At 43.7% G+C, this 15,326-nt stretch overlaps 1 protein-coding gene across 4 annotated transcripts in view; it reads right to left on the bottom strand.

The window, feature by feature from the left end:
* Nucleotides 1–1,831: 1,831 nt before the first annotated feature.
* The window catches only part of LOC147637419 (protein GID8 homolog), a 59,471-nt gene continuing 45,976 nt past the window's right edge, over nucleotides 1,832–15,326 (bottom strand). For all 4 annotated transcript variants that reach the window (XM_086799218.1, XM_086799216.1, XM_086799217.1 and 1 more), the window contains exons 6-7: nucleotides 2,362–2,518; nucleotides 1,832–2,249 (exon numbers count right to left, since the gene is read on the bottom strand). In XM_086799218.1, coding sequence (XP_086655344.1) covers nucleotides 2,128–2,249; nucleotides 2,362–2,518 — 279 coding nt within the window. In that variant the 3' untranslated portion in view covers nucleotides 1,832–2,127. The remainder of the gene's footprint in view (nucleotides 2,250–2,361; nucleotides 2,519–15,326) is intronic.

Raw genomic sequence — 15,326 nt, forward strand, 5'->3', positions numbered from 1 at the left:
AAAAGGTCACGACTCTTCTTCTACTATTTTTGTTTTCCATTGAGATATTCTAACAATCCCAAGTGGATGGAGACAAAAGATCATGAGTTCACTGTATTATCTCGGAAGGTAGCAAGTGTATGAAGATGTAGGCAAAGAGGTGTTAAAGCATCCAAGAATGAGGATTGTGTTTAAAGTTCATGCATGTGTACGGATTGGATCGTGAAGGTAGAGAATGGCCAGATTGAGGGATTGCAAGAATCTCATACTTCATAATTATTAAAGATATTTCACATTTATGTTGATGATTAAACACGTTTCATATTTGTGTTTATCATAAACTATAGTGTACACCATATTATTATAGAGTGCCAAAGAGTAGAGGTGTAGATTTGAGCCTACAACTAATGGAGAGATGAAAAAGATTGCTATTCCAAGAGGCAAGGATAAGGTAAAAGAAGTTCACACATTTCAAAAGAGAGACTAGATTTCCAAATTGGTAATATTATTTTTAAAGAAGGGTTAAATGGAAGGCCCATTCTTGGATTTCTTCTTCCTTTTTACAAGGTATCCCACATCTTAACATGTTAATGTGAGTGTTGCGTAGACTTTGAACATGAACCTTAAACATTTGAAGCTAAGCCTAGCCGATAATACTCCTCAAACCTTTGATGTTTTAACTCTCAAAGATAATGTTATAGAAAATAATCAAACTTTATAATACTATTATTTGAAATTCTTAAATTTTAGCCTTTTTTTTTGTTTTTTTTAAGAACCTTATTTTCAAGGTTGTATGATACATTACTTTGTAGGGGTCCTCTAGACAACCTCCGTCCCTGTGTACCATGGTATGTGAAACTCCAATCCATTCATAAGGACCAAGAAAGCTTGGTAAAAGTTTTCCACTAGTATCCATAAATGAGCATTAGGCCCTTCCGTGAAAGAAAGAAATTCACATGGCCTTTTAGATTAAGGATGTATCGTACTACATACTCTTCTTTCAGAAGGCTACCTCAGAATAATCATTACATGAGAACATGTAAATGTCGAAATGTATGGGATCTTCTCTTAGGTTAAGTGATCAAGTAGCCATGTTTGTCTTCATGGCTAGAGTGATATGGAGGCACTTAGTGAAACATGTAGTTAGTGCATGCATCAGAACAGCCGCAAAACCTTCTTTGCAAACAAACAAAATTGTACACACATGTAGTTACTGCTCTTTGGCTATTGAGATGAACATGGCAAAAATGAGTGCATACATGGATCAGGTTTACAAAACTACCTTAACCTGCATTTTGTCACTTAGGATCAAGAGCACACCATTTCTTGCCTTTTTTTCTAAGAAGTACAAAAGACAATTATATTGTGATAAATAGAACAAAAGCGGTGAAAATCAAGGCAGCTTTAGGGATATGCATTACTTTTCTGCAGATCTGAGACACGGACCCTTCCTTTCGAAACACAAGGATAGACGCACTTGGCATTACAATCCTCTCTCTCTCCACAGCCAACCCAGCACCCCTTTAGATCATTATCTGTTTTCTCACATGTGCACCTTTTACTAATCAAAGGATTGTTTTTACGAGAAAGATGCATGCTAGGCTCTCTTTTTGTGCCGAACTCAATAATAGTTTGAAGGAAGGACTTGCACAAACCATCACGCTTGACGCATATAAAGAGATGCCCTTATTATTATGTAATCTTGGGACCCCTTCTGTGGACTCCACAAACAACTAAAGCAAAGCAAAGCCCTTATAGATTTATCAGAGCTAATATTTTCTGTTTTGGGCAATCATTTACTGGTAGTTCTTGTAGAACATGTGTAGCTGCATTGCATCGAGAAAAACATCTGACAACACACCTTTAAAAGGTTTGAACATGTGATCATTCCCATATCTAAACATTTGACACACATCCCTTCAAGCTCACCAGAAGGAGTCTTAGGTAGCTTAAATCAGATATTTTGCATGCATTTGATGACCATCTTTTATTCAAAACCTGCTTTTCAAGCTCTGAACACCACAAGCTGTCAAGAGTCGAGACCTCTACATTGCTTGAACATAATGATAATGAGGGATTTGAATAGACATAAAACTGCCCACACATGCATCTGAATGATCAGAAAAAGCTTAGAGAAAAAAACCATTGTTAGGCTATGGGATCCTCAAGTTTAGCATTTGCAAGATCGTTTATGCGAGGGTAGGAAACCTTCTCGTCGAGCTGGTTTTGAACCCACATCAGCATCTTCATTAGTCCTGGAAGCTTTGGATCTGTCAAATAGATAAACCACCAAAATCATTGGACCACTGACACAACGAAGTCACACAAGCATAACATGGATGCAAAACACAATCCTGAAAACACAGACCACCATCCACCAACCTTTTTCATGGCTCTGGCTTGTAAGTATAGCAGCATTGAGTTCACTAGCTGTCTTTTGGCGCTGTGACACATCTAAAAGCTCTCCAACAGGACAACTTGAAGTGTCTTCAAAAGCCAGTAAGGCCACAGTGCGTTCCAGTTCTTGCAGAAAAGCATGCTGTTGATTTCCAAAAACAAATTAAAAAAAGCAAGGCCACCTCAGATCAAACACTGAATTGGAGTCATGATAACGTACATAAAGATAAACGTGTCAACATTGCCTGCAAAGTAGCCAACGCAGCCATCATGTAATTACAACCTGCCTTTCCTATTCTCTTATTTCTGCCCATTTGTTCCACAATTTTCCCCCATGACAAAGACAAATCTAATGACATGTCCTCATATGGTGCCTCGACATCAAACACTGAAATACTCCACCCAATGCAAGCAGCAAGCGAGAAGAGTCCTCTTGAACGACCCCAGAAACTGAAGCGACCACTGCTGAAGCCAAAGATTCTCAACTGAGTGCAAATTGGAATTCACCCCACTGGGTGTGAGCACGTATCAGGTACTGTCTCATAAATAACAATCACTACTCCATGAATTAGACAAAGCACAAAACTTAACAAAGCTGAAATAGAAAATTGCACATGCACACCGCATTGGGGCCGGAACCCAGCCACACGGTCTTTTGGTTTGCAACATAGCACTTTAAAAGATCCAACACGGCTGAATTTGCAGCCTCACTTTGGCCATCCGTTTGTGGATGATAAGCCAATGAAAAATCCAATTTTGTACCCATGTGATCAAAGAGGGCCCTCCAAAATAGGCTCATTGGTCCTTGGATCTCTATGCCCCACAATAGATTTCAACATGCCATGATGCTTGAACACTCGTGCAAGAAAGACCTTCACCATACGCTCAGGTTTGATGGTCTTCTTGACAGGTAAGAAATGTGCTTGCTTGCTAAACCTGATCACAATCGTCCAAATAGTATCATTACCCTACTCGGTCCTTGGCAAATCCGTTATGAAGTCCATAGCAATGCTTTCCCAAGGTTGCGACATATTGAGGACAATTCTTTCGCTTGACCATAACAGAAGCTATTACCCTAAAAATAAGATAATCCCACCTATCAAATTTTACCTTTTGACTATAATACATACACATACATGTGCTTTCTATATTCTTGCGCATACCTGGTGAAAAGAAATAGAACTCAATATACCTCTATGACCAACATAGGGAGGAGCATGGCACTCTTCCATAACCTATTGTCTCATGTTAGACAACACATAGACAGTTATCTTTCATGAGATAATGAAGCATGTGCATGACCAACCATCAAATCAGTCCATAAACTTGCAAAATCTACATCGGAATGATACAAATTTCGCATGGCAGAGAGGTCTCCATGTGAGGCAAAGGAAACTGCAACCACACATGGTCTCCTGGACAATGCATCCACCACCACATTCTTATTTCCTGGAGTGTGTACGATCTGAAAATGAAACATAGAGAGGAAGTTTGTCATCCTCATATACTTCTCAAAAACCTTGGTTTGTGTGAGAAAGAATCTTAGAATTTGGTGATCTGTCTTCATCGTAAAATCAACCCAAGAAGATAATGTTTCCAAATGGTTAAGGCATGAATTACAACCAATAACTCTTTCTCATAGATGTCCAAAGAAAGCTCAGCATCGTGCAAACTACGGCTCTCATAAGCCACAACATGTCCCTCTTGATTTAGGACAGCTCCAATGCAATTTCCAAAAGCATCACACTCCACACTAAAAGGTTTCTGTAAGTCCAGAATTATCAACACCAGCCCACTTATGAGTGCTTCCTTAAGTTGGTAGAATGCATCCCTCTCATCCATTGTCCAATTCAATACTAATTTCTTCTTGGTGAGCTCATGTGATGGTCAGGCAATCCAAGCAAAATGCCTTATAAAACACCGACAGGTTTTGCGGAATCCATTCTTACAATGTGCCCCAAATAGTGTATTTCCAAAAGGAAGTATTTATAAAGAGCTTATGCTTGCGAAGCTCTCTAAAAACTATGGCCAACTCAGCTCCATATTCCTCACTCTTGGAGAACACCAAGGTATCATCAAAGAACACACCTATGAATTTCCAATGCTCACGGAAAATGCGATCCATCATTCTATTGAATGTAACCGGACCATTCGTGAGATGACGAAGTACTCAAAGTCCAAAGGCTGTCTGGGATGCTGTCTTATGAACATCCTGTTGTACCACACGCACCTTGTGATACCCACACTTCAAATCAATGCGGCTAAAGCATGCAGACCCATCACGCTTATCAAGAATGTCATCTATGTGTGGAATCGGAAAAGCATTCTTAATAGTAAGCTTTTTTAATACCTGGTAGTCAACACACATGCGGTAAGACCCATCCTTCTTTGATATGAGCAGTACGAATGAGCAGAATGGTGAGGGGCTTGGCTGAATCAAACCTTTCTCCCTTGCACATCGGGAACTGCATGCACATCCAATGGGCAGCCATGCCCTTCAAGAACATGCTCACACGTCTTATCTTGGACTTCTCCATGATGTCTTCATCACTAAAGGCAATGTCAAATTGTGCAATAAAAGCCATTACCTTGCTTGCATCATACTCACCATGATATATTTCAGAAGTCACCGGAGGCTCCTCTCTTTGAAGAAACGACTTGATCTTGCAAGAGATAGGACCCCTAGGCTCAATGCGAGGAGGCTTCTTGAATTGTAAGACACCAAAGTCACCTTCCAATACATCTTCATTCCGTATAAGATAGGTGGGAGCCAACTCCCTTGGCTTCACACCCAACTCCCTTGCCATGGAATCGAACGTAAGGTCCACCATGGATTCAGCTTTAGTGGTCTCAATAAGCTTGTGAACCTGCGGGTCCTTTCTCGTGCAAAAGCTTTAGCTCCTCTTCCTTTTGCTTGCAATTGCCTCTTCACATGATAAGTTCCTCAATGCATCGGGCTCCTCATCTTGTACATTCTCTTTGCCATGGGACGATTGTCCCACAAAAACCATGAGGGTGCCTGCAACATACCTACCATGAGATGCATCTAAAGCATGAGTAGCAATAGAGTTCCCTCTAGAGTTCGGCACTTCTTCATGCCTTGTTTGGCTTTCCATGATGTCAAGGTGTGCTATTTATGCAGTGCCCAAGCCCACAAGATCATTTCCCCACTCAAGAGAGGGAAATAATTGTGCTCTCATACCACCGTCTCATAAATAACAATCACTTAACACTTAATGAATTGGACACGGCACAAAACTTAACAAAACTAAAAACTAAAAAATTGCACGTGTGCTATAACGGAAGGGCAACTGTAACACGGAAATCTTATCAATCATGAAAACTAATTAACTCTGCACAGTACACACTAGGGCCCAGAAGATGGGTTGACCTCCCCCCCTTCCCCCCTTCGGTTTAGATTACCAAAAAGGAGATACAACTTTGCGGGTGCCCAGGGATTCTCCACTAACTAGCACCTGATTCTTCCAGTACAAAATGAAAACAAAAGCAAAACATTTGTTGGATTTGATGTTCGTCCTCAGAACAAGAGAGCTTTCCCGGCTTAGAGCACATGCAAGACAACCATGGACAGCCCACAACATTCCCACATCAGCACGGGACAGCCTTGTAACTCCATCTTCCACTGGTCAGGCTCACATAGCAAATCGACCAGCCTTGAGAGGCTGTTTCCAACAGTCGACCAGCTCTCAGAAGCCTCAAGAAAAGTCGACCAGCATAGGGTTACATGACCAGCCAACAGAGGAAGCCTCATACAAAATCGACCAGCTTTTTGGTGTTTTTAGATGCGTCTACCAGCAGCTTTTTCAGGGCTGTTAGCAGCCGGCCAGCATCAGAAAAGCCTCCAGTAGTAGTCAACCAGCTCCCTCCTTCCACTTGGTTGATATCCGACGTGGTGGTTAGCGGTTGATAGCTGCAGATCTGGTCAACCAGCTCTCCATGCACCAGAAAAGCATGTGCATGAGCCCAAACTCGAGTTCTCCTCCAGATTAGAGCTTGTCCTCCAATAATAACTCAAGCGTATGCTTTTTTAGACCTAGGATGGGGTGTCTACAAGCAGATTGCCCAAATCATGTCCAATGCCCGTCTTTTGGCCACCACCTATATTAAAATAGTCCTGCCTAGTGTGTACAACTTATAAGTTATCCGGCCACTTATAAGTGAGAGTGGACCTATGCCGATAAATATTAGTATGTGAAATCATAAAGCTATAAATTGGATTTTTATGGACACTTACCACCTGTAAAACACATGTAGACCACCTGTCAGTCCCAAACAGGTGTGCACATACACGTCCACAGGGTGCCCAGGCATCCCCGGCCCCATGCACAACACAAGCAGTAATCTCAAGCATTGTCTAGGAAAACAAGACAAGTCATCCAAATATAAAATCGAAGTCATGCACACACATGAGTGCAGCTAGACTGGAAGAAACACCCATCTGCTCGGTTGTATGAAGTGATGTATTCAAGGCTTCATGATCCTTCCGAAATCTTCCCAAAACATAAATACAGATAATCACCAGGATAGCTAGTCCCAGGAAATCACATCATGTCGGACTCTATGAGCCATACATGTACTATCATGTCAAGTTCCGTATGCCATACAAACACACCATGTCAAGCTCCACAATCCATACATGTATGTCATGTCAGGCTCCATATGCCACACATGAACAGTAGAAAACAAAAGCAATCAGGAATTTTGTGACATGTGCACAACACATTCGGGCCGGATCCCGGACCAACCCCCCCCACCCCCCCCCCTTCAATACCAAGTATATTATTGGAGTATTTTATTTGTACAATGTTCCACGGGCTATGGTAGCCAAATTTGTCATAAACAAAGAAATGAATACAAATATATATACCTAGATGAATCCAAGAATACAAATATCAAACAATGTTTTTCGGGAAAGAATTCTATCGGGGACAACTTTTAACAATTCCCCGTCACTCACTGGAGAGAAGTAAACGCGTCCCTCATGTTTCGGAACTAGGATGCCCGTACTAGCGCCTGGCTTGCTGAAAATGGAGAACTGGCACCGATGGACACTCCCGGGCACAATTTCGAGTAACGGTCGCGTAAACTTCAAAGGATTGGTCACGAGCACCGCTCACAGGCACTATGGATGCCCAGAACAGCCCCAAATTCATGGATACGTGTCCCATGCCCATGAACGAGACATTCATGGCAAGCAAACACACAAAAACAATTCACACGAAAACATTCTCAAGCATGCAAACATGTGTGCATGTGCACTTTGTTACAAGAAAATCTCCCGGATATGGAACAACCATAAACAAGCGTGAGAAACTAGGATCCCGAACACTCGGATCCACAAACTGGCCACACACAGGCACAAGAAACTTGAGAGAACCATGTGGGTGGCCAAATGGTGACACAAAGGGCAACTATGAAGACTCCCTCTCAGAGACCTAGCTGAAAACTTTCTTTGTGCAATGAAGCACCCTGGGTGTGTGCTCAACCCAAGAAATGAAAAAAGATGAGACGAGCACACATGTATCTCCTTCACAATCATCCTTCAATTTTGAAGAAGCCGCCTCCTCAAATGACTCCTCCGGTTCTGAATAAGCCGCCTTCTCGGATTGCTCTTCCAAGGTCTTCGGACAATTCTTTGTGATGGGCTCGGTGGAAACACAATAAAAGCCTTGTCCCAAAGCCATCTTGGCACGATGCTCTTTAGGGGTGAGGCGAGTCACCGAGGCTCCCCCACTTGCCTTGTTCTTACCCTACTTGGCCTTGGACTGGCTACCCTTGTCTTTGACTTTCTGCTGCCCTTGGTGAGTCCTAGACTTGGAACTTTTCTGCGTCTTGGGGGTGTAGCAAGACAAAACACATCTGAAAAATCACAAGGCCGATGTGTACAAACATCTGTGTACAAAGACAGCACCATCCACAAATCACTCAACCTGCTCCAATAGGAGTGAACTACTAGTAGGACGTAGGGTTGTGATTCGACGTCTTCATTCTTAGCCACATCTTGTACTTGAATTTCAATTGTATTACTTCTTTCTTGTACATAATACAAACCAATAGTTTAGGACTCGTGTGTGTATGTGTGATTCCGTTGTACTCTTCTTTCTATCTTAGGAAAACCCTAGTACATAGGTGCAAGTGTTATACATTTGGTATTAGAGCCTAGGGAACCTGCAAATTTCTTTTCTTTTTTGGCACCCAGGTGCGTTGACTGCTTGGATAAGATAGAGCACCTAGATTCCAAGAGTGCAGAAGTTTGGGTTTGAGGAAAGTGAATATTTGGTTCTCTTCATTGCACTTGGATTAATTCGGGTATATTGTGCTTGCTTGCCCCACCAAACCCGTACCTCATCGTGCAAGGCTGAAATCCTTCACCCGATCCTTGATCACTAGATATTTGTCATGGATTCACAACTCACTTATTTGCTTCTCAGCACGAAGGCATCCATGGACGTGCAGGCGGCTAAAATGGAGACTATATGTGCTCGTCTCGACGACAGGATGGAGTTAGCACCTCGAGTACCAAGTATTTCGCATCTAGAATCTATAGGGGCCCGTGCTTCGGAGCAAGTGTTGGACGATTCCGAGGACGAAGTGGCCAAACTTTATGGAGGAGAATTTTTCACTCCTTTGGATGCATGCAAGGATGTAGTGGATGAGCTTTGCTCTCAGTCCGGTTGTCATCATTCTACATCTACATGTAGTCGGCAAGAGAGACGCCATTAACATCATTGATGTCTCCTTTAGTCACCGAGTCCCTCACCACTGAATTCTCCATACAATTTCCGCTGGCCTTCACCGGCTCAATGGACTACTGGGTTGCCGAGTTCTTCCTCCATGCCTTGTGAGAAACAAGCTGAATTAATGAAGCTTCTCAAGCCTCCCAAGTTCAACGGGAAGATGAACCAAGAAGTCGTAACCAAATGGACCCACGAGATGGTTGCCACATTGGCAACAATAGGTGGTTCATATATTTTTCAGCTCCATTTGGTGTGTACGGCTTTGACAGGTGCCGCTTTCTCGTGGTGGGAAGACCACCTTTAGACCACTCTACAGGAAGTAATTTATTCCTGTAGAGTACGAGTGTGAATTGATGAAACAGTGGGAGCGCTTTACGCAGCAACATGACGAATCGATAACTGACTATCTCGCTCGCTTTTGGAAGCTTTTGCTCATGCTCCCAAGGGCCATTCCGCAGGCTAGCGAGACGCTCTGTGAAGCACAACACTGAGGAAAGTAGATGAATATGACGATTTGGCTACCCACGTATATATATACACCAATGCTCCTAGTCGGCCATAGTAGCTGTCGGCCAATTGTACCCGACTGCCATGTCACCACTGCCATGTATCACTTGTGCTATCCAACCCTACCCGTCAGCTGATATCTAATGTCTAGCTCTACCCTGCATACTTGTAGGTGTGTCACAGAGGTCGAAAGGAACCATAGCAAGACAATGCAGAATGCCATCCACTTTGCTAAGATCTTTGACAAGACTATGACCAGCACTTCAAAGAATGTCTTGAAGAATCCTTCGACCATGCTATCAAGTCAGGATCTAGGAGTAAACAAACTTTAAACTTGAAAAGGCCTCTAAAAGCATAAGGATGCCGATTCGAAGAGACTTTGGAATCTTTGAGAGGGACAATGCTTTAGTTGCAACCACAAGGGCCACACTCTAGGCAAAAAATTTGCCCGCAAGCAATTTAGCAAAGAATGGTGGCAAGACTGCGAATGTGACTTAAGTTAAAGGTAATCCTTAGTTTATGTTGATATTTTCTTGCTTGAGCATAGTATTTGCATTGATTTTAACTTTAGTTTGGGAGTCTTCAGGACAATTGATCTAATCCGCATGTACGGGTCAATCATGGGGCAACAGTTTTGAGCTGGGCGAAATTTTCCCGGGTCGTTTCATGTTTTTTTTTTTTTTTTTGCTTGGGTTGGGCATGTTTTTTTTTTTTTTGCTTGGGTTGGGCTTGCTTGAAGCCGTGGTAAAAAAACCCTTAGTAAACTTAGTAGCGTCACTAAGACTACTAAGCCTTGGTAAAATCCATGTCAAGTGAATAACGACCAACGAACCAGCTCACGTATAGGTTTGATGCGCCCACGTCGCTTCAAACAGTTCCACAGTCTCTTTGCGCAACTAACTCCAAAGCAAGACACGTGGAAACACAGTTATGAGTCGTTTCAGCCTATTGTGAGCCACTCTCCAGCCTGTTCCACATGTTCAGAATCTAATCCAGCCTGCTCCACGCTTCATCACTCAAGGCTACCCATGGGCACTTGCAACTTGCAAGAGCCTATATAAAGAAGAACCTTGCAGCCCCTTCCTCAATACATAGTTCTCTCAGTTCACTTTCCCTAGGTAAACCCTCTTCCTTAGGCTGCACCTCTCTCTCTCTCTCTCTCTCTCTCTCTCTCTCTCATGAATTTTGAAGCAATGGAAGCCCATATTCTTGAACAGCAAAGGGAGAAGGAGATGACCCAAGCCAGCTATTGGTGGCAGCAAGTGGACATTTTGATGAAGTATGACAGCAAGAGAGGTGGTGCCAATAAATTCAAGCGTCGGTATTGTGGGCTTCATAAGGGTGGGGTTCCTAAGCGAGTAAAAGCGCATTTCTTCGGCCTTGGTGGACACGGAATTGGCAAGTATAAGAAAATCTGCATAGCTTATGATGTTGCAAGGATAGAGGGAGAGTATCAATTGTACCCATTCCAAGGAGCCGAAATGGCACTCATGTTGTAGCCACATCTCCAGCAAATGCCACAAGTGGACCTCCTCCCACTAAAGGTCGTGTATGTACCCCAAGCATTGAGGGTCAAGGGAATGCACATGCCACATTGGAGCATCTTCCGACACCACGACCGTTCATGCTACTCCATCCCAAACCAAAGGTAAACAAAGCACCCTTCATATTGCATGGCATCCTCAAAGAAAAGCGCAAGTTTTACTCATCTAGCATCCCATTTAATGTGGCTCGATCTCCTTTCTTCAAGGGGATGGTGGCTGAAATTCCCTCCTCTGGGCCCACTTATCAACCAAACACATATGAAGTTCAGAAATAAGAATTTCTTTTGTTCTAGCTTAAATCTTGACCTTTTAGAATACAACCTAGGGTTAGGTTGTTCTTGTTTCAACTTAGAACCAATTCTCTCCCCAATTTGTTAACAATTGTTGAACCAAGATTCCCAAGAATCATGCATATCCTTTATCGTTGCCTTGCTACCGTGAAAGAGATGTTCATGACTCTGCTCTTCTTGGCTTCTACATAGGGCGATTCCCACATGCTAGCTTATGTACTTACTAGAGAGCTTCATACGGTGTAGTATCTCTATCGCCATTTTCTAGGCCCAAACCTACATGGTGGCCTACCATTTTCCAGGCCCAAACCTACTAGTGGACCAGATTTTCCATGGGTAATTGCCATAATACTTGTCCTCGAGAAACTTCTTCAAGCTAAAGTTCAAGATACATGTCCCGCCATGCACATGTCAAAAGTCCAAATCTCTATGGCAACCTACCAACACAGGAAGAGTTTGTAACTGGAATTACACAGGAAATTGCGGGCTATCGGGTGCAAAATGCACTTGCGGCACTTAACCAGAATCCAGGTACCGAGGCAGTAACACTAAATATGGACCAACTGGACAGAGTGGTGGCAGTGTTAATAGAAGAGGTCCGGGAGGAATGGCAACGACAAATTCAGATATGGACCTTAGTGGTGCAACCGCTATGTCAGAATTCGGTAACCCTACATCTAGAGGATGATGAAGATGATCAAGCGGGAGTGGGTGGCCAGCAAGGAAGTGCGGCCGCACTTGTAGAAGCAACCCCAGTTGCCACCGCAACTGGAACTAGGGGGGGATAGCCGGTACCGTAAACAGCTAGGTCGACCGGAGCAGCAGCTTTGAGGTCGGTCGTCGGAGTAGCAGCAGAGGAGACAACGGCCGTGCTACTCGGGTTTCATGATAAATGCCAGAGCAGGCCAACCTGGGGACAGAATATTGGACAAAGGAAAGCAGCCGGTAGAAGTTATTCTTGAAATAATAAAGTCGGCGGAGATGTAGATTGTGGAAAGCTTATTTTGTGTGGCAGCGGAGGATTTAGCTCTAATCCACAACTTGAACTCATGAAGGAGCATGCGGGTGCACTGGAGCGAAGAGTGCAGGATTTGTAGTCGGAAGTATTGTTGCTGCTGCGGGAGAATCAGATAAGTCCGCCCCCCCGCAGAGTGGATGACCACAAGCTGGATGGAGAATGCGCGGTGCGGGGCGAGCACTACAATCTGGACGAGAGTGGATAAGGAAGGAAAGGAGGCTGAAGGAAGAACAAAGAAGGTTGTGCTTCTGGTTAGAAATGTGTGCACATCAGCTGGCACTATATTTACCGAAGCAACCGCCTTGGTGGGAAGCAGCCAATGACTTTCTTTCCTCCAGAAAATATTTACAGCATGTGCAGTTCACTAGGTTGCCGGATACTCGTAGTGAACCTGCTCGTGTAAATCCCTCAGCACCACACCCGTTGCAGTGGTTGCAGGAATGGCAAGAGCGACAGGATCCGCTTGTTCGCAATCTACAAGAGTTTGCAACGTTTCATTGATAAGGACCTACTTGGCAATTTTTTCTGAAGCTTTCAGTGATGGAGAAGGTGCTTCAAAGTTTTGAGCGAATTCAAAGATCTGGATTCTCAGCCAAGCCAACTACCCACTGGGATCCAGTTTACAACAACAATAAATTGGGCAACTCTCAAAATACATGTCCATATGTAACTCCATACAACGCATATCCACATGTCATGTGCAAGACATGTGCAGAGACTGATTCTGAGATATTATTGCTGGACATGTCCCACGCAACCACCCACTCTTACTGCATTGCGCATGGATGAAACCATCACCCGTGTCTTGATCTTTTGGTGGTGTGGGGACCAAGTAACATTGTTTCAGCATTTGGCTCAACAAGGCTAAACATTGATTCATTCCTAGATGAAGGTGCGCAAGTCCAAGGTACAGGAAAGTGCACAGGTACGAGGCCCAAGGAAAGGAACACAAGACATGGAAGAAATTCCGAGGAGGTTGGTTGGTGGTGTTCCGCAACACCCAAGGGGAATGGCAGTCCTGTGAGTTGGGTGCTACTTGGGGCACACCAAGAAAGGCTTTCAGGCAATGGTTCCAAGGGAGGTTGATCCTCCAAGGGGTGGAGTGAGAGTGCCAAACTCAATACTCGGGAAAAGAAGACCAGAGAAAGTGTTCAAGGACAAGGTATGAAGGGAAGGGGATAGGATGGAACAGATGCACAAATCTTCATCAGAGAGTGGATTTGGAGACTGGGCCAAGCTTTTAGTGAAAGGGTTGCCATGAACGGAAGGATGACAAGTTGGGACTCCGTGAAAAGACAATGGGATGATGACAATCATCCAAGAATAGAAGTTGGAATCTCATCATCAAGTTTAGCAGAGGGGGATGTCATGTGCAAGACATGTGCATGCTTATCCTAGGGCTGACCCTTGAGGGGCAACAGGCAGATTAGAACCAGATTTGGAGAATGTCCTGCTTGTGTGGCAAGGAAGAACTTGAGAAGAACACTGGAAGGCTGTTGGCCAATGCATGAAAGAGGATAACTTCTTGGCTGCAGCGTTTGTGGAATATTTTGTCCAAGAGCTGGCCGACAGCAGGTCGGCCAGTCCATGAGGACTTCCCAAGGCCTATTTAAGGCAAACTTGCTCATTGTTTAGGCATTCAGTCCCTTCCTTGGGATTGGGTGCTAGAATAGAAATTAGATTAGGTTTTCTACCTTTTCATGAAGGCAGCCTATGGCTGCAAGATTGTACATCCTTTTTGTATCATATGAATATACTGTTGTTCCAAGTGTTGGAATGTGCAACGGAAATGAGACAAAGTATTGAGAGCAAAAAACACAAAAATGCAAAAAAGGAGAAGTGATGTATAAACTCTGCTATATACACCTATAAACGGTACAAACAAGTGGGCGGGCAAGTGTCCTATATATATGGCCAAGGGCATGCAGTCAGCTTGTTTCTACATGGGCCCACGACTAGGCATGGCCTGGTCGGCTGGCCCTTGACCAGCAATACCAAGTTGGGCCCCTCCTGCCCAGCAGACTCCTACAAGCCGACCAGAGAAAAAAAACAGCCCCCCATTGAGAGAAAGAGCATCACATGTTGTAGGCCCAAAGCACAGACTGTAGAAGGCTGAAAATAGTTAATTATTGCTGAAACTGAACACCACGGAAGCCCATAGGTGCTTACAAGCAAAAGCGACTATTGCTACAGCCAATGACCTTCAGCAAATATGCAAGAATGATATGAAAAGTGAGGGGAAGGGTGTGAACCTTTATATATCCCTCCAGAGAGCTGGTTGGCTAGCTGTAGCACGCCGACAACTCTCCAGTAGCATAAACTGCTATAAAATGCCTTTAAAAATGCCTAAATAATATCTGCTAAATATGCCAATGCGGGGTCTCATAAAATGACCAATACAAGCATGAAAAAGGTGATGTAGACCCTCTGGAGATGATATATTCCAACACCTCCTCTTCAACGCCAGAGGGGCGGTCCAATACCAGCACGCTGAAGTAACACCTCCAAAGTAGCTCTCGGAAGTGGATTGGTAAAGAGATGAGCCACATTGTCCTTGGTAGGATAGTAGGCCAGCTGAAGAAGTCCCAACTCGATCTAGTCACGTACAAAATGATAATGCACCTCAATATGCTTGGATCGTCCTGTCACCATTTGGTCCCTCACCCGTCTCGACCAGTGTTTTATACACTAGGTGGAACCAAGGTGTGAACGGGGATTTTCCACATAAGAAAGCTAGAGCATTTAACTAGCATGGTTTGGCCTGAAAGATGGCCATACAGCATGAGCAGCATGGGATAATATACATCAAAGTGACTCATAATATTTATAAGTC

The sequence above is a fragment of the Cibotium barometz genome, chromosome 6, assembly GCF_041138505.1.
Source record: "Cibotium barometz isolate CiBa-2024 chromosome 6, ASM4113850v1, whole genome shotgun sequence".
Taxonomy (NCBI): domain Eukaryota; kingdom Viridiplantae; phylum Streptophyta; class Polypodiopsida; order Cyatheales; family Cibotiaceae; genus Cibotium; species Cibotium barometz.